The 19,749-nt window shown below is 41.5% G+C and overlaps 1 protein-coding gene across 3 annotated transcripts in view; it reads left to right on the top strand.

Annotated features, from left to right (window-relative positions):
- The window catches only part of Brwd1 (bromodomain and WD repeat domain containing 1), a 134,054-nt gene that overhangs the window by 47,902 nt on the left and 66,403 nt on the right, over positions 1–19,749 (top strand). For all 3 annotated transcript variants that reach the window (XM_045149804.1, XM_045149806.1, XM_045149805.1), the window contains exons 16-22: positions 2,769–2,897; positions 3,296–3,521; positions 4,766–4,951; positions 6,073–6,256; positions 9,045–9,138; positions 11,429–11,560; positions 17,068–17,162. In XM_045149804.1, coding sequence (XP_045005739.1) covers positions 2,769–2,897; positions 3,296–3,521; positions 4,766–4,951; positions 6,073–6,256; positions 9,045–9,138; positions 11,429–11,560; positions 17,068–17,162 — 1,046 coding nt within the window. The remainder of the gene's footprint in view (positions 1–2,768; positions 2,898–3,295; positions 3,522–4,765; positions 4,952–6,072; positions 6,257–9,044; positions 9,139–11,428; positions 11,561–17,067; positions 17,163–19,749) is intronic.

Below are 19,749 nucleotides of genomic sequence, written 5' to 3'. Positions count from 1 at the left end.
ACTTTTTCTTTTTATTTCTTTCTTTCTGTTTTGGTTTTTCGAGGTAGGGTCTCACTCTAGCCCAGGCTGACCTGGAATTCACTATGTATCTCAGGGTGGCTTTGAACCACACCTGGCTTCTGATTTATTTTTACTTGACACAGTGAGAAGGACAGAGAGTGAGTGAGAATGGGCACACCAGGGCCTCTAGCCACTGCAAACCAACTCCAGTTGCATATGCCACCATGTGCATCTGGCTTACATGGAACCTGGGTCCTTAGGTTTCGCAGGCAAGCACCTTAACTACTAAGCCATCTCTCCAGCCCAAAGCTTACTTTTAAAAAGAAAAGTTAGTTGGGCGTGGTGGCGAACGCCTTTAATCCCAGCACTTGGGAGGCAGAGGTAGGAGGATCGCCATGAGTTCAAGGCCACCCTGAGACTACACAGGAATTCCAGGTCAGCTGAGCTAGAGTGGGACCCTACCTTAAAAAACCAAACAAACAAAAGAAAAGAAAAAAAAAAAGTTGCCAGGTGTGGTGGCACATGCCTTTTATCCCAGCACTTGGGAGGCAGAATTAGGATCTCTGAATTCGTGGCCACCCTGAGACTAGATTGTGAATTCCAGGTCAGCCTGGGCTAGAGTGAAACCCTACCTGGAAAAACAAAACAAAACAAAACAAAAATCAGAAAGGCACACAAGAAAGCCAGCCTTAGTCAGGTGTTGTGGCGCATGCCTTTAATCCTAGCACTCAGGAGGCAGAGGAAGGAGGATTGTCATGAGTTTAAGGCCACCCTGAGAATACAGAGTGAATTCCAGGTCAGCCTGGGTTTGAGTGAGACTGTATCTCAAAAAACCAAAAAAAACCAAACCAAACCAAAACAAAAAAACAAAGAAAGAAAGCCAGCATTATAATTAAAAAAAAAAGTAAGCTTTTATGTATATTTTCAGATTATGCACACAAACCCCAAAAGGTGTCAAAGACCCTAGTTTCAGAAAGCACCAGCATCAGGATTTCCTTACCAGCTCCTCTCTGCATGCTTATAGGCTATTAAACTATCACTGGTTTCTTAAGTGTATTTCAAGAGATCATCTATAGTTTTTTTCTATGCTTTTTTTTTTTTAAGTATTTATTTGAGAGAGAGAGAGAGAGTGAATGGGCATCATCTTCTCCCTGCCACTGCAAATGAACTCCAGATGCATGTACCATTCTGTGCATCTGGTTTACATGGGTACCGGGGAATTGAACCTGGGTCCTTAGGCTTCACAGGCATGTGCCTTAACTGTTAAGCTACCTCTCCGGCCTGGTTTTTGTTTTTCTTTTTTGAGGCAGGGTTTCACTCTTGTTCCGGGTTGACCTGGAACTCATTCTGTAGGCTTAGGCTGTCCTGGAAGTCACAAGGATTCACCTGTCTTTGAATCCGAAGATCTGGGATTAAAGTGTAACACCACACCCAACTTTCTTTTTCTTTTTCTTTAACTAATTGGTTATGAACTTTATGAAGTATTACATGCTAGTCATATTTCCATCAGGGTGTTATATTCCCTCTCCCCTGCTCCATCCCACTGTAAGTGCTAATCTGTATGCCAAACATAAATACTTAGAAGGCAGTTTGGTGGGCACTAGTCTATTATATATTAAAACAAGTTTGAGAAAGAGCTTACTCACTTCTAGGAAGAAAAGGCAGCCTTCATTTGGATGTTTTTAAAAAACTTTAAAATTATTTTTATCTTTAGAGGGAGAGTTTCCCTCTAGACCAGGCTGACCTGGAATTCACAGTGATTCTCCTACCTTTGCCTCTCAAGGGCTGGCATACACCACCATGACAGGCTTTGGTTATGAGTATTAATTTTGAAAAATAATGCTTAGAAAGTCTTTAAATATTTCTTTTTTTTTAAAAAAACAAACTGTGTGTGTGTGTTTGTGTTTGTGTGTGCATGTGTGCATGTACCCAGGCACACCTGTGGAGGTCAAAGGACAACTTGGAGGTATCTGTGCTCTACCATCTTTGAGACAGGGTCTCTTGCCACTGCAAATGAATTTCCAGATTGCAGACAAACTTAAGATTTGTTGGCTTAGCCTCCCCTTGTCTAAAGGTAAATTGAGATCACATATGTGTATGCCACTTTGCATCTGGCTTTATATGAGTGATAGGGAATTTAACCCAGGCCAATATGCTTTGCAAGTAAGCATCTTGTAACTCCTGAGCCATCTTTATTTTTATTTTTATTTTATTTTAATTAATTTACTTATTTGAGAGAGAGAGAGAGAATGAGCATGGGTGCGCCAGAGCCTTCATCCACTGCAAAAGAACTCCAGATGCATGCGCCCCTTGTGCATCTGGCTAACTTGGGTCCTGGGGAATTGAACCTGGGTCCTTTGGCTTTGCAGGCAAATGCCTTAACCACTAAGCCATCTCTCCAACCCTCCTGAGCCATCTTTGAGCCCAGGAAGATTTTTTTTTTCTAGATTATCTAATAATAAATAAATGAATATATACATATACATACATATACATACATTACATACATATATATATATATATATATATATATATATATATGTATGTATGTATATATGTAATCGCCCCCTTTTTTTTCAGTGATCTTGGGGTATAGTTGGGTAGCAGAGTGCTTGCTTGGGGTGTGGAAGGCACTGGATGTAAATCACCAGCTCTACAAAGGAAACATTCAGAAAAAGTTTAATACAGCAGGTTATCCATGTAAATGAAGTTTGTGTCCCTGAAACACTCCTAATGTGCTTACTGTTTTTCCCCTCTGGCTTTCCTAGATTGAAGGACAAGGACATGGAGCTGTGTTTGACTGTAAGTTTTCACAGGATGGACAACATTTTGCCTGTACAGATTCTCATGGGCACCTTCTGATATTTGGTTTTGGATGCAGCAAACCATATGAAAAGGTCATTTTTTAAAAAATATATATATTTATTTATTTGAGAGGCAGACAGAGGCACACAGAAAGAGGGCAGGTGTGCAAAGACCTCTTGCCATTGCAAATAACTATAGATGTGTGCCCCACTTTATGCTCTGGATCTACATGGGTACTGGGGAATTAAACCCAGGCTCCTTGCAAGCAAGCACCCTTAACTTCTGAGCTATCTCTCCAGCCTTGACAAGGTCATTTGTAATGCTTTCTTTTACAGTATATTAGATACATTGTTAGGAGAAATGTTGTGGGAATAGTTTAGCTATGGTGATTGATTTTTCTTGTGTTTCTCAGCACCTTTAATCTTTGTGATCTTTAATCTTTAAGACATATAAATCTTATAATGTCGTTTTATCAACTTTGCTTTTATAGATTCCTGATCAGATGTTTTTTCATACTGACTATCGACCACTGATCAGAGACTCTAATAATTACGTCTTAGATGAGCAAACTCAGCAAGCACCTCATCTAATGCCTCCACCATTTCTGGTAGATGTAGATGGAAACCCTCATCCAACCAAGTATCAGAGATTAGTGCCAGGTCGAGAAAATTCTGCAGATGAACATTTAGTGCCACAGCTAGGCTATGTGGCCACAAGTAAGTTTCTTCAAAGTCTCCTTCCTCACCATTTCTCTCTCTCCTTCCCTCCTGCTTAGCATGAAACTTCCCCCATGTTGACTAGGAGCAATTATCCTGCCTCAACAGGATTGCTGGATTTACAGAACAATGCCAATATACCCAATGATTTTCTATTTTGCTTTAGAAAACCAAACAAACAAAAATTTTAGTTGAAAAATTTAAAGAGTAATATAACTTCAATACTTAAAATATTTTATTTATTTAGTATTTGAAGGGGGGATGGGCATGCCAGGCCCTCTAGCCACTACAAATGAACTCCAGATGCATGTGCCACCTTGTTCACTTGGCTTATGAGAGTACAGGGCCTCGAACCTGCACCCTTATGTTCTGCAGGCAAGTGCCTTAACTGCTAATAAGCCAGCTCTTCAGCCTCTCCCTTCTTTTTATTATTATTATCATTGTTATTATTATTTACTTACTTATTTTTTTGAGGTAGGGTCTCACTCTAGTCCAGGCTGACCTGGAATTCACTATGTACTCTCAGGGTGGCCTCAAACTCCGGCGATTCTTGTACCTCTTCCGCTTGACTGCTGGGATGAAAGGCATGCGCCACCACACCCTGCTTTTAGCTTTTTTTTTTTTTTAATTTTTTAAAAATTTTTATTATTTTAGAGCGACAGACACAGAGAGAAAGACAGATAGAGGGAGAGAGAGAGAAGAGAGAGAGAGAATGGGCACGCCAGGGCTTCCAGCCTCTGCAAACGAACTCCAGATGCATGTGCCCCCTTGTGCATCTGGCTAACGTGGGACCTGGGGAACCAAGCCTCGAACCAGGGTCCTTAGGCTTCACAGGCAAGCGCTTAACTGCTAAGCCATCTCTCCAGCCCTGCTTTTAGCTTTTTAAAAAATATTTTATTTATTTATTTATTTATTTGAGAGACAGAAAGGGGGGTGGAGAGAGAGAGAGAGAGAGAGAGAGAGAGAGAGAGAGAGAGAGAGAATGGGCATGTCAGGGCCTCCAGCCAATGCAAATGAGCCACAGATGCATGCGCCCCCTTGTGCATCCCTCCTCCCTCCCCCCTTCTCTCCTCCCCTCCTCCTCCTCCTCTTCTCCTCCCCTTCTCCTCTTCTCCTCCCCTTCTCCCCCCCTTCTCCCTCTCCCTCCCCCTCCCCTCCCCTTCCCTTCCCTTCCCCTCCCGCTCCCCCTCCCCTTTCCCTCCCCCTCCCCCACTTGGGCTGCTTACTAATAAATGACTTTCTAGGTGATGGGGAGGTAATTGAACAAATTATAAGCCTGCAAAGCAATGATAATGATGAAGCAAGTCCAGAATCCAATATTCTTGATGGAATGATAAGACAATTGCAGCAGGAACAAGATCAAAGAATGGCAGCAGATCAGGACATGAGTTCAAGCAGACATCCCAATGGGGAAGAAACACCCCGAAGAGGTAATAAATCTACAGTGAATATTTTTCCTTAATATGGCCATGTACAGGCTAAAGAGCAAATTATTTTATTGTCAAGTGTACATATGGTTAAAAAAAACTTTAGTATATTTTTGCAGTTTAAAGAGTGTCATGAAGATTGATTTGCCATTTAAAACAGTGAAGTAAAATTTTCAAGTATCATGGAAAGCTTGTGAACCTTTTTTCTTCTTCTTTTTTTTTTTTTTTTTCCTGAGGTGGGGTCTCATTCTCTAGCTCAGGCTGACCTGGAACTCATTCTGTAAACTCAGGATGGCCTCAAATTCATGGCATTCCTCTAACCTCTGCCTCCCAAGTGCTGGGATTAAAGGCATGTGCCACCACGCCTAGCCTTGTCATGGCTTTTATAGAATAGGGCTCATTGCATTTATTTTATTTTTTGTCTAATGTTTAAAAGGTTCTTCACAAAGCTGGTCTTTATTGTAATTGAGGTTTTAAAAATTAATATTTGTGCCGGGCATGGTGGCGCATGCCTTTAATCACAGCATTGGGAGGCAGAGGTAGGAGGATTGCCGTGAATTTAAGGCTACCCTGTGACTATGTAATGAATTCCAGGTCAGCCTGGGCTGGAGCAAGACTCTACTTTGAAAACCAAAAAAAAAAAAAAAAAAATGTTTGGGGCTGGAAGGATGTCTTAGCGATTCAGGCACTTGCCTACAATGCCAAAGGACCAAAGGACCCAGGTTTGGTTTCCTAGGGTCCATGTAAGCCAGATATACAAAGTGGTGCATGTGTCTGGAGGTTGTTCATAGCTGCTGAAGGCCCTGATGTACCCATTCTCTCTGTCAAATATATAATAAAAACAAAATATTAAAAAATTAATGTTTGTTCAGGGTTTTACTTTTTTTTTTTTTCAAAGTAGGACTCACTCTAGCTCAGGTTGACCTGGAATTTATTACGTAGTCTCAGGGTGGCCTTGAAGTTCCAGCCATCCTCCTTCCAACCTCTGCCTCCCGAGTGCTGGGATTAAAGGTGTGTGCCACCATGCCCAGCCTACTGTAAGATTTTTTTCTTAGAACTTTTTTTTCAGTGTGCCAATATTAATTTTAGTTATTTTGGATCACTTTCTGATCTCTTCTCTCTAGGTTTTAGAAGAGTAAGTTTAGACATTCATTCCCCTCCAAATATTGGCCTGCGTCGCAGTGGGCAAGTGGAAGGTGTTCGGCAGATGCATCAAAATGCTCCACGGAGCCAGATTGCCACAGAACGTGACCTGCAGGCGTGGAGACGAAGAGTGGTTGTTCCAGAGGTGCCACTAGGCATATTTAGGTTTGTGGGATGTCTGTTTATACTGCTGATGAAAACATTTGAAAATGGAGGTTCATAAATCTTTATTCCATTAGTTGTATTCATTCAAGTATAGTTTTGTAATGAATGGAAATTTATATGAATTGTAAAGTCAGAATTGGTGAATTTTTTGTTTGTTTGTTTGTTTTTTGTTTTTTTGAGGCAGGGTCTCACTCTAGCCCAGGCTGACCTGGAATTCACTCTGTAGTCTCAGGCTGGCCTCGAACTCATGGCAAACCTACTTCTGTCTCCTGAGTATTGGGATTAAAGGTGTGTGCCACCATGCCTGCTAACTGTATTTTATTATCGTAAATTTTTTTTCCCTGTCAATTTTGTCATCTGTGCAGACATCAACTTTTAAAAAAAATGTTTATTTACATGTTTGAGAGAGAGGCAGATAAAGAATGGGTATGGCACGGCCTCTAGCCACTGCAAATAAACTCTGCAATCAAGCACCTTTAGCTGCTAAGCCATCTTCCTAGCCCGTGCCGCAAGACTTTCTTTTAGTAATTTTTAAAAATTTTTTAAGTTTTTATTTATTTGTTTGAGAGCTACAGACAGAGAAAGAGACACAGAGAGAGAGAGAATGGGCACGCTAGGGCTTTCAGCCACTGCAAACGAACTCCAGATGCGTGCACTCTCTTGTGTATCTGTCTAAAGTGCATCCTGGGGAATCGAGCCTTGAACTGGGGTCCTTAGGCTTCACAGGCAAGCCCTTAACTGCTAAGCCATCTCTCTAGCCCAAGTAATTTATTTTTTTAGAAATATTTTTATTTTTATTTATTTATTGGACAGAGAGAAAGAGGGAGAAAGTGAGGAAGTAAGAGAGAATGGGTATGCCAGGGCTCCAGCCACTGCAAATGGACTCCAGATGCATACAACCCCTTATGCATCTGGTTTATGTAGGTCCCGGGGAATCAAACCTTGGTCCTTTGGCTTAACTGCTAAGCCATCCCTCAGTCCGTCTTTATTTTGTCGAAGGCATATACAGTACCTAGTGTCTAATTTGAGAATGTTAGTACCATTGATGATGATGGTTTTTTTGGGGGGGGGGGGGCGCTTTTTCAAGTTAGTGTCTCACTCTAGCCCAGGCTGACCTGCTATTCTTTCTGTAGTCCCAGGCTAGCCTCTTAACTCATTATGATCCTCCTACCTCTGACCACGAGTGCTGGGATTAAAGTTGTGTGCCACCATGCCCAGTTTCCCATTGATTCTTTTTTTAAATTTTTTATTTATCCATTTTGAGATAGAGACAGAGGGACCGTTGGAGAGAATGGGCACTCCAGGCTATCCAGCCACTGCAAACGAACTCTGGACGCATGCAACCCCTTTGCATCTGGCTTATGTGGGTACTGGGGAATTGAACCTGGCTCCTTAGGCTCCGCAGGCAAACACCTTAACTACTGAGCCATCTCTACAGCCCTCCTTTGATTCTTTATGTCTAAAATCATTTTATTGGATGATAACTCAGTTTTATTAAGGTTTCTTCATTTACTGTCTTGGTTTCTTCTAATAGAGAAATTTACCATGACATATATTTGATTATTATTTAGTAAAATTGACTTATGAAAAGAAGGACAAATGCTGGATTATTTTGCTCTGCTTATCTTTAAAGTATTCCCTTTCTTCCTTCTTTTGTTGTGAACTATTTGAGTGTGTATTGGTTTTAGTATATTAATTCCTTTCTGGGATTCCTTTTATTTCTGTTAATCCTTATTGGCCACATTAAATGGCTAAGAGGAGCCTGCTTGTTTAAGGCAGTTTGGAATCTTTCTGAGATGACAGCAGTGGTCCTCCGTGTTTGTGTTCTGTGGAAAAGATGTTACAGTTCATTTGTAAATTTCTGTTGAGTTAGTCGTAGAATTAGTCTTTTCTCTTATGCAGCTTTATTTCCATTTAGTAAGAAATGCTGTTCCATAATTATAATCTGGCACTGGGGAGGTAGCTCACTGGATAGAGTGCTTGCTGTCCTGGATTTGGTAAAAGTTACTATGTAACATAGTAATGACTAGTCTGGCAACAGCCACCATAGTGAAAAGCAGCTGAATTTTCATGACTCTATCTGGGGTTAATTTGATGGTGATATTTCAGAGATTTTGTGGGGGGCTGGAGAGATGGCTTAGTGGTTAAGGTGTTTGCCTGCAAAGCCAAAGGATCATGGCTTGATTCTCCAGGACCCACATAAGCCAGATGCCCAAGGGGGCATGAAACTTGGAGTTGAACAAGTTCAGATAGGGAGGATTGCTACTTTTGTTTTTCTTCAGAGAAAATCATGGAGATACTTTGAGTACCTAATTCGGGAGATCCCATTTGATTTGGTCCTCTCTAGTTCAGGCTGGCCTTGATCTCACAGCAGTCCTCCTGCTTCAGCCTCCCCAGGTGCTGGGATTAAAAGTATACACTACCATGTCTGACTTTCATTTAGTTCAAATAGGGCCAATCAGAATACAAGCTAATGGATGTTTTTATATTAAATATGAAACAAAAGACGTAGCTGATACTGTTGTTTGACTTATGTTCAATTTTATGGAGTTTTACTTCGGGCTCTGTAGCTATGTGTAGATTGCAGCATGGTCTTGAACTTGTTGGTGACCCTTCTGCCTCAGCCTCTGTAATGCTGGGACTGGAGGTACTACGTCCAGCTGTACGTTTTGTTTCAACGTCAAGAATTTTATGTGTGAAGTTAAAAGTTATATAAATGTTTGGTTCTTAGAATGATTAACTTGTGCTATTTTATATCACTTCAGTTACTATAGCTATAATTTTGTAGGAACTTGGAGGCCTTTCGAATAGAGAAAGGTGAAGAGGAAAGAAATCTCTATGTAATAGGAAGAAAAAGGAAGACTCTTCAGCTCTCACAAAAGGTAACTTAAATTTTGTATTCTTAGGAACGGGAAAAGTAGAGTGAAACTGAATTGATAGATACTTGATTTGGAACAGTGTCAGCAACTGCTGATGTACAGTGCTTACTGCTTAAAGTTTTAGGTCTGACTTTAGGCTACAGTTTTTAGGAATAAATAATTTGAAAACTTGAGCCAGGTACTCTAGTATTAAAAGATCCTTGAAGGTCAGTGTCTAATGACCCCTCAGGGGAAGAATAATTACCAGGACATCAAGAGCACTATGTGCTGATTCTCAGCCAGCCACTGTATCCTTTCCATAGGTAACCAACTCACTCTCTCTTTTTTTTCAGATTTTCGAGGTAGGGTCTCACTCTAGCTCAGTCTGACCTGGAATTCACTATGTGGTCTCAGGATGGCCTCTAGCTCATGGTGATCCTCCTACCTCTGTCAACTGAGTGCTGGGATTAAAGGCATGTGCCACCATGCCCACCTCTTGTCTACTTTTTCAATTGACCTTAGTCATCCTTTAAAAAAATCATAGTTGGGGCTGGAGAAATGGCTTAGTGGTTAAGGCGTTTGCCTGCAAAGCCAAAGGATCTCGATTCAGTTCTCCAGGACCCACATAAGCCGGATGCACAGGGTGGTGCATGTGTCTGGAATTTATTTGCAGTGGCTGGAGCTTTTATGTTAATGATTCTTGGGAAGACACATTGTGAGAAGTGGCACATGTATCCATTGGTTGCCATTGATGGTTTGTTTGGTCTAACTTTTCATATCTGGTTTGGGCTTGAGAATAAAACCAAATATGTATCGTTGTTTTCTTTGAGAGAATGTTTGATGATAGATAAGATTGGAACCATGGGATGGATGTCTTTGGTCCCCACAGAAGATTGGCTTGTCCTATGGCCACTGTTTAAGCCTATGAGGAAGGGCTTTGTTCTGGGAGTTTATTCTGTAGTTAACCTGCAGGTTAGGGGTTCTCACATTACCAATCTTCTGGCAAATCTAATTAGTCTTAATGTATGAGTTAGTCTGTCACAGTACTCTTTTTTATCTTGTCTTCATTTAAGATTTTTGGGGTAGGGTCTGACTGTAGCCCAGGCTGATCTGAAAATCACTATGTAATCTCAAAGTGGCCTTGAACTTGTAGCAATTCTTCTACCTCTGCCCCCCAAGTGCTGGGATTAAAGGCGTGTACCACCACACCCAGCTAGAGTGATTTAAAAAAGATGTTTCTGTTAGTGCAAGTTGAAGCCCATCTCTACCTATTGTTAATTAGGAAACTGGGTACTGGGAGTTTAACCAAAATAACAGCTGTCAAGTTTGAGGAAACAGTTCATTTTAAGATCCTTCTCCATTAATGTTGAAATGTTTACAATGCCTTGTCAGGTAACACCTATTGAAAATTGGTCAGCTTTCCATTTTCTTATCTCTGCTTGCAAATAAAATTTTTTTTTAAAGGATTGGAGAGATGACTTGGCTGTTACAGGCACTTGCTTGCAAGGCTTGAGGGCCTAGGTTTGGTTGGCCAATACCTATGTAAAGCCAGATGCACAAAGTGGTGTATGTGTCTGGAGTTTATTTGCAATGTCAGAAGGGCCTGGCATACCCATTAATTCTCTCCCTTCTTGCAAATAAAGTAAAAAGGAAATTGATCAGCTTAAGAAGTGAGTGATTTTATTCATTGTTTCATTTATGCCTTTGAGGAGTGGCATGCTTTTTTGAATATTGAAATCAGTAGTAGCTTTATTTGGCTGGCTTTAAAGATGACTTTATTTGAGGGCTGGAGAGATGGTTTAGCGGTTAAGTGCTTGCCTGTGAAGCCTAAGGACTCCAGTTCGAGGCTCGGTTCCCCAGGTCCCACGTTAGCCAGATGCACAAGGGGGCGCACGCGTCTGGAGTTCGTTTGCAGAGGCTGGAGGCCCTGGCGCACCCATTCTCTCTCTCTTCCTCTATCTGTCTTTCTCTCTGTGTCTGTCGCTCTCAAATAAACTAAAAAAAAAGAAGATGCCTTTATTTGATAAAAATGTGATAACGCAGTGGCTAAATTTAAAAAATCCTATCTATATTGTTACATCTGTACTTATTTGCCTAAAACCATGAAATAAGAATATTTTAAAAATAAAATCAAAAGCCACACACAAAGATTAAAAGAAATAGGATCAGTACTAATTGCATTAATATATAATAAAAATACCATCTGTTGTAGGAAAAAAAACCACCTTTAAGTCTGTATTTGTTTCCTTACATTCTTCTGTGAACTTGATACAGTGCTCATTTTGTTGATATTGTTCATGTGTCTCTGTTTTAGTCAGAACCTAAGGTTTTGGTGTCACAGTCTAGACAAAGGACTTGTAGGCGTAAATATCCAACTTACAATAGAAGAAATACAGATCAACATGAGTTATCTTCTGGAAATGAATCTTCAGATTCTGTAAGACATGTGAGTAGAGTAACTTTATTTGATGATTTTAAATGAATGTCTTTAATTGTTTTGGGCATATGTGCATGATATTGGAGATTGAACCTGGGATCTTATATATGTTAGGTAAGTGATCTGCCACTGAGCTACATGTGTATCCTGTGCTTTATAATTCGTTTTTATTTTTAAATTTTATTTTTATTTTATTTTTTTGAGTTAGGGTCTTGCTCTAGCCTAGGCTGACGTGGAATTCACTATGTAGTCTCCGGGTAGCCTCAAACTCATGGCAGTCCTCCTACCTCTGCCTCTACCATGCCCAGCTCTTTTGTTTTCTGTAGTTTTAAGGTCTTCCTGAATTGCCTCGGCTGGGTTTGTACTTATACTCTTCCTGTTTCCCAATAGCTGCAATTACAAGCCAGTGCCTGAGTTTGTCTTACTTCTTTACTTTGACTATATCCCAATTTAATGTGAAAGAACCTTATTCTCCAGAAATTAAAGAGGAAATTTCATATTTGATTTTTGAGCCCATGATACTAGCTGAGGGAAAGAGACATGTTTTTACTGTGCTTGTCATGCTGCTGTGTAGTTCTTGGGTTCAGTCCTTTGCCTCCCATGTTGCTGAAACCATAGGCGCATGTCTCTCTGTACCTACTTTGACTTTTTGTGGGTTTTTTTTTTTTTTTTTTTTTTTTTTTGCATCAGGGTCTTGGTCTAGCTCAGGCTGACCTGGAATTCACTACGTAGTCTTAGGCTGGCCTTGAACTCACTGTGCTGCTTCTGCCTCTACCTCCCAAGGGATGGGATTCATGGCGTGCGCCACCATGCTAATTGTACCATGAAAAACAATTTTTATTTTTTACTTTTTTTTCTAGGTAAGGTCTCACTTTAGTTCAGGCTGACCTGGAATTCACTATGTAGTCTCAGGGTGGTCTAGAATTCAACTCTGTCTCTGAGTGCTGGGATTAAAGGCGTGTGTCACCATGCCTGGCTCGAAAAACAATTTTTTAAATTCTTTCTTTTCTTTCTTTCTTTATTTTTTGTTTGTTTTTTTTCGAGGTAGTGTTTTGCTCTAGCCCAGGCTGACCTGAAATTCAGTATGTAGTGTCAGGGTGGCCTTGAAGTAAGAGCAGTCCTCCTACCTTTGCCTCCTGAGTGTTGGGATTAAAGGTGTTCACCACCATGCCTGGCTCAACTAAAAAAATTTAATCATAATTTATTTGGAAGGAAAGAGGGAGAGAATGAATGAATGGGAGAGAATGGGCCTGCCAGGGCCTCATGCCACTGCAAACAAATGTGACATGCATACACCAGTTTGTGAATCTGGCTTTATGTGGGTTCTGAGGAATCTAACCCTTGCTAGGCAGGTTTTGCAAGGAAGCTCCTTTTAGCGCAGAGCCAGCTCTCTAGCTCCGTTCACTTCTGTTTTGGAGGCGTAGACTCTGTGTGTGTCCACGGTAGCCTCATTGTTCTGTACCTCAGCTCCTGAATGTGGGATACAGTATGTGCCGCCAGGCCTGGCTAGAATTTAAAAATTTTTATTGTCAATTTCCATAAATATATACAATATGCCATGATCAGAATCCTCTCCCATAGCTCACTGTTCCCTCTCTGATCCCTCTCTTCTGAACCCCTTCTTCAATATGCCAGGATCAGAATCCTCCCCCATAGCTCACTGTTCCCTCTCTGATCCCTCTCTTCTGAACCCTTCTTCTTCCCCTCTTACTGCACAGGTCTTGTGCAGGTCGTGTCAGCCACCAGGAGGCCATGAATTGACCACGGCCTCTTTGTGTTTGGACAGTAGTGTTGTGAGCAGTCCTACCCTTCTTTTGGCTCTTAACTTTCTTCCCACCACCTTTTCTGAAATGGTCCCTGAGTCTTGGTGGGTGTGATAGAGATGTCTCACTTAGTGCTGAACACACTACACCCTCACTTCCCAGCACTACATCACATCTCAGCACTGCGGCCAGTTTTGAGTCACTCAGTTGTTACCATCTGAAAATAGAAGCTTCTCTTATGGGATGACTTTCTGTCTCACCTATGCTGAATGGCTGGAATTTTTAACAAACTTTGAAGTAAAATATTTTGTATCTATTTGCATGCAGACAGAAAAGAAAGAGAAGATGGGTGCTCCAGGGTCTCTAGCTACTGTAAACAAACTTCAGATGAAAGTGCTAGTTTGAGTTTCTGGCTTTATGTGGGTACTGGGGACTCAGGTGTGGGTGGCTAGGCTTCTCAGGCAAGCACCTTAACTACTGAGCCATCTCTCCAGCCCTTGGAAAAGATGTTATTTCAAGGTCGGGTCTCGCTGCAGCCCAGGCTGCCCTGGACTTGACTATGTAGTCTTAGGCTGGCCTTGAATTCTAAAGGCATTTGTCACCATGCCTTGGCCCACAAATTAAATAAATTTTTTTAAGTATTTTATTTATTTATAAGAGAGAGGGAGAGTGTGCGCACACATTTGCCAGGGCCTCCAGCCACTGCAAATGAACTCCAGATGCTTGTGCCACCTTGCACATCTGGTTTGTGTGAGTACTGGAGAATTGAACCTGGTTCCTTTGGCTTTGCAGGCAAGTGCCTTAACCACTAAACCATCTGTTTAGGCCCACAATTTTTTTAAACTTTAAAAAAATTTTTTTGTTTTTTTGAGGTAGGATTTTACTCTAGCTTAGGCAAACCTGGAATTCATCATGTAGTCTCAGGGTGGCCTCAAACTCAGGGAAATCTTCTTATCTCTGCCTTTCAAGTGCTGGGATTAAAGGCACGTGCTACCATGCCCATGTAATTACAGACAATAAACCATGATAATTGCCTCCTCTCCCACACTGTCCCCTTCACAAATCCATTCTCCATCTCATCTTCTCAATTCATCTCTCTTTTATTGTGATGTCATCATCTTCCTCTTGTTATGATGGTCTTGTGTAGGTTGGGCCAGGCTTTGCGAAGTTGTGGGTATCCAGGCCTTTTTGTGCCTGGAAGATTGCCTTAAGCTTTCCCACCCTTCCTTTGGCTCTTATGTTCTTCCCGCCACCTTTTCCACAATGGATCCTGAGCCTTGGAGGGTGTGATAGAGATGTTTCCAGTGCTGGGCACTCCTCTGTCACTTCTCAGCACTATGGTGCCTTTTGAGTCATTCCAGAGGTCACCACCATCTGAAAAGAGAAGCTTCTTTAACCGAAAAGTGAGAATAGCATTAATACATGTGTATGGACATTTAAGATAATTGCTTTCAGGGCAGTTTCATAAGCATGATATGTTTTTAGCCAGATACCAGCAGGTGTTACATCCATAGAGCTCATGACCTTCTTGTCATAGGTTTTCAGTACCAGGTATGTATTCCCACCTGTGGAGCAGGTCTCTAGTCCAATTAGAGAGCACTTATTACTTGCCACCTGTATTTCTTCTCCTCCTCCTTCTCCTCCCCTCCCCCTCCCCCTCCCTTTTGGTTTATTGAGGGTAGGGTCTCACTGTAGCTCAGGCTAATTCACTGTGTAGTTTCAGAGTGGCATCAAACTCATGGTGATCCTCCTACCTCTGCCTCCCTAGTGCTGGGATTAAAGGCATGCACCACCATACCCGTCTTGTATTTCTTCTTTTGAGGAATCTGAGGAAAAGGGGGCTGGAGAGATGGCTTAGCAGTTAAGGTGCTTGCCTGCAGAGCCTTAAAGACCCAGGTTCCATTCTCTGGAACCCACCTAAAGCCAGATGCATAAAGTGGCACATGCATCTGGATTTTGTTTGCAGTGGTTGGAGGTCCTGGAACATCCATTCTTTCTGTCCTTTCTCTCTCTCTCTTTGTGCTTGTAAATAAAAATTAAAAAATAGGCAGCACCTCAGAGGCCGAGATAAGAGGATTGCTGTGAGTTTGAGGCCATTCTGAGACTACAGAGTGAATTCCAGGTCAGCCTGGGCTGGAGTAAAACCCTACCTTGTAAAACAAAACAACAAAAAAGGAAGACAAAGGCCAGGCGTGGTGGCGCACGCTGTTAATCCCAGCACTTGGGAGGCAGAGGTAGGAGGATCTCTGTGAGTTCGAGGCCACCCTGATACTACATAGTGAATTCCAGGTCAGTCTATGCTAGAGTGAGACCCTACCTCAAAAAAACAAAAGAAAAAAAAAAGGGAAGACAAGATCAAATAGTGACCTTGTCAGTGAAGATAAACAGATAACAAAAAAAAAGATAAACAGATGGCCAATATGAAAAGATGTTGACCATCATATGTCATAATAGATTGAAAAGTAAAACCGCACCATACACACCTCTAAAGCACAGTCCGCAACTGAGAGAGAGCGGCTCCATGGCTTTGCCATGCGCAGAGCCATGGTCAGCTGCGTGGCAGCAGTGCAGTAGCCTAGTGGCAACTATTTTGCTAAGAGTAAGTGCATAGAAGGCCAGTGTGGTGTGCATTCCTGTAGTACAAGTGTTTGGTATGTGGAGAAAGATCAGGAGTTCTGGGCCATCTTCTTCTATAGAATGAGATGGAGGCCAGCCTGAGCTCTATGAGGCTTTTTATTTTACTGTCTCCCAAAAAAGTAAGGATTTAATAAAGAAGCTATATTTTTTAATATTAATTTTATTTATGAGAGAAGAGAATGGGTGTGTCAGGTCATTTAGCTACTGCAAATGAACTCCAGAAGCATGTGCTACCTTGTGCTTCTGACTTACTTGGGTCCTGGGATTTGTACCTGGGTCCTTTGGCTTTGCAGGTGAGTGCCTTATCCACTAAGCCATCCCTCCAGCTCAAGAAGCTAGTTTTTTTTTTTTTTTAAAGTTTTTGCTTATTTTAGAGAGAGAGAGAGACAATGAGAATGAGAATGGGCATGCCAGGGCTTCCAGCCACTGCAAATGAACTTCAGACACATGTGCCCCCCTGTGCATCTGGCTAACGTGGGTCCTGGGGAATCAAGCCTCAAACTGGGGTCCTTAAGCTTCACTGGCAAACACTTAACCACTAAGCCATCTCTCCAGCCCCCAAGAAGCTAGTTTTAAAGTTTACCTAATTGCATTTTTAAAAATTTTATTTTTATTTATGTATTTCTTTGAGAGTGAGAGAATCAAAGGGGTGGGGTCGGAGAATTAGCGCACCAGGGCCTCCAGCCACTGCAAACGAACTCCAGACGTAAGCACCTTAACTGGTAAGCCATCTCTCCAGTCCCCCTAGTTGCATTTTTAAATAAAAATATATATGTATATTTTTTTTTAAATTTTAATTTATTAGAGAGAGAAAGAGGTTGAGAGAGAGAAAGAGAATGGGCGCGCCAGGGCCTCCAGCCACTGCAAAAGAACTCCAGATACATGTGCCACCTTGTGCATCTAGTTTATGCGGGACCTGGGGAATCGAACCTGCGTCCTTTAGCTTTGCATGCAAATGCCTTAACCACTAAGCCATCTTCTCCAGCTCCCTAATTGCATTTTTGTTTGCCAATTGTTATAGTCATTTCTTAGGTATTTCTGGTGTCTGGATGACTATGTACATTTCTGTGGAGTGTGCTTATGGGATCAAGATCTTTGTTTCACTTCACAACTTAGGAGACTTCCTGTGATCCCAGTGAAGGTTCCTGCTCTTCAGAAGATGATGAATGGAAAAGTGACAGAAAAAGTGAGAGTTACAGTGAAAGCTCAAGGTATCTCTTTTTGTTTTGATTTTTATTTTTCTTACTTTTTTTTTTTTTTTTTTTTTGAGGTAGAGTCTTGCTTTTTAGTCCACGCTGACCTGGAATTCACAGTGTAGTCTCAAGGTGCCCTCGAACTCACAGAAGTCCTCTTTCCTCTGCCTCCTGAGTGCTGGGATTAAAGGCGAGCGCCACCACGCCCGTCTTGTTTTGATTTTTGAGTGTGTTATTCATAGCTTTGGACGGGAACTGTGTTTGAATAGTATTCAGGAAGCCAAAGTTTGCAGCTATAGAACAACTAAAGGTTGAGCTTTAAATATATTTGAAAAGAGAATAATACTTCTTTATAGACTGACTTGAAGATTTTTACTTTCAGCAGTACTTAGTATTGCAGGCTAAAATAGTAACCTTTTCTTGGCTGCATTTCCAAAGAGCATTCAAAGTGTTGTTATTGGCTTTTTGAGGTAGGGTCTCACTCTAGCTCAGGCTGACCTGGAATTTACTATGGAGTCTCAGGGTCGCCTCGAACTCATGGCAATCCTCCTACCTCAGCCTCCCAAGTGCTGGGATTAAAGGTGTACACCACCACGCCTGGCCTAATGTATTATTCTTGAATGTTAACTTTTTTTTTTTTTTGTAAATTAAGGATCCAGATTTCAGGACAACCAGAATGTCACCATATATTGTCTGCCTTATGAAATATGTGCTTCATCTTATGAGATGTCTAGGCCAGGAACCTGATCATTCATCTTTCTTCTCCTTATACCTATGGCCAGATATCCTCCCACATCCATGTCCTTGAGATTGCCAAACTTTGTTGCCTTTTATTTATTTTTTATTTTTAAAGTTTCATTTATTTGAGAGAGAGAGAGAGAGAGACAGACAGACAGAGATAGAATGTATAAGCCAGGGCTTCCAGCCACTGCAAACAAACTTCAGATGCATGCGCCACCTCATGCATCTGGCTTATGTGGGTCCTGGGGAATTGAACCTGGGTTCTTTGGCTTTGCAGGCGAACACCTTAACCTCTAAGTCATCCCTCCAGCCCTGTTGTTGTTTTGATGGTAGTCTCATGATCCAAACCGTAGACATCTGCTCCCTGCCTCCTTTCTGCTCTTCTTTTGCTCCATTATTATGGGGAATTGAGTTATGTTTTTGAACATTGTTCTTTAAAAGAATTTCTTTGAATTGTCATGACATATACATAACATAAAAATACTATTTCAGGCCTGTAGAGATGGCTTAGCACTTCAGGCACTTGCTTGCAAAACCAAAGGACCCAGGTTCGACCTCCCCCCCCCCCCCACCCATGTAAGCCAAATGCACAAGGTAGTACATGCATCTGGAGTTTGTTTGCAATGGCTGGAGGCCCTGGTGTGCTCATTCTCTATCTGCCTCTCTGTCTCTCTCTCCTTTCATTATCTCTCTGTCAAATAAATAAAAATAAAAAAATACTATTTCAGTGTGCAGTTTGACAAGTTTAATGTATTTAATTTGTTTTACAGTTAGTTTTCAGAGCTGTGTAACTGAAACTATGCCTGTCAAACAGTTCTACTGTGTCTTTGTTCATTAGCTTTTTTTTTTTCCTCTCAATATATGGTCTCACTGTAGCTCAGGCCAACTTGGAACATAATCTGTAGTCCCACACTGGCCTCACAACTCACTGTGGTCCTTCCTACCTCTCTCCCCCCAGTGCTGGGATTGAAAGCATGCACCACTATGGCTAGCTTTTTTTAAAAAAAATTTTTAGAATATTTATATATTAGCGAGAGAAAGATATAGTGGGTGGATGGGGGGTATAGGTGTATGAGTGTGCCAGAGCCTCTCCTGCCTTTACAATGAAACTCCAGCCATATGCACCACTTTGTGTGGTCTGACTTCTCATGTGTAACGGGGAATTGACCCCAGACAGTCAGGCTTGCAAGCAAGCTAACTATTGAACCATCTTTCCAGCTCCTTCATTAGCTTTTATCTCAACCTTTTTGGAGCTTTTAATCTATATAAAATGCATGATTTTAGGATTTTTGTAATTACTTCACAATTTTTTTTTTTTTTTGAGGTAGGGTTTCACTTTAGCCCAGGCTGACCTGGAATTCACTATGTAGTCTCAGGGTGGCCTCGAACTCGTGGTGATCCTCCTACCTCTGCCTCCCAAGTGCTGGGATTAAAGGTGTGCGCCACCATGCCTGGCAATATTTTTTTTTTGAGGTAGGTCTTGCTGTTGCCCAGGTTGACCTAGAACTCATTTTGTAGTCTCAGGGTGGCCTCAGACTTCGGTGATCCTGCTACTACCTTCCAAGTGCTGGGATTACAGGTTTGCACCATCATGCTTGGCTCATAATACTTTTCAGAATTGTGGTTTTTTTTCTTTTTAAAAGTGTGCTTTTGAGGCTTTATTTATAGAGGTAGATAGTTGGACCAAGAGTGACCCCAGTGGAGACTTATCTTTTTCTCTTTCATGAAGCTAAGGTAATTGTGGGTGATAAGTAAGAATTTTCTGCTTTCCTCTGACTGCTTGATTCCTAGGGTGTGGCTAAGGTTAACTACTCTTTTGGATTTCTGTCCTATCACTCACTTGGGAAGAAATTGATCACTGCAG

This window comes from Jaculus jaculus, chromosome 5 (assembly GCF_020740685.1).
Source record: "Jaculus jaculus isolate mJacJac1 chromosome 5, mJacJac1.mat.Y.cur, whole genome shotgun sequence".
NCBI lineage: Eukaryota > Metazoa > Chordata > Mammalia > Rodentia > Dipodidae > Jaculus > Jaculus jaculus.
The sequence above is the reverse complement of the archived record's forward strand: the minus strand, read 5'-3'. Positions and strand labels throughout refer to the sequence as shown.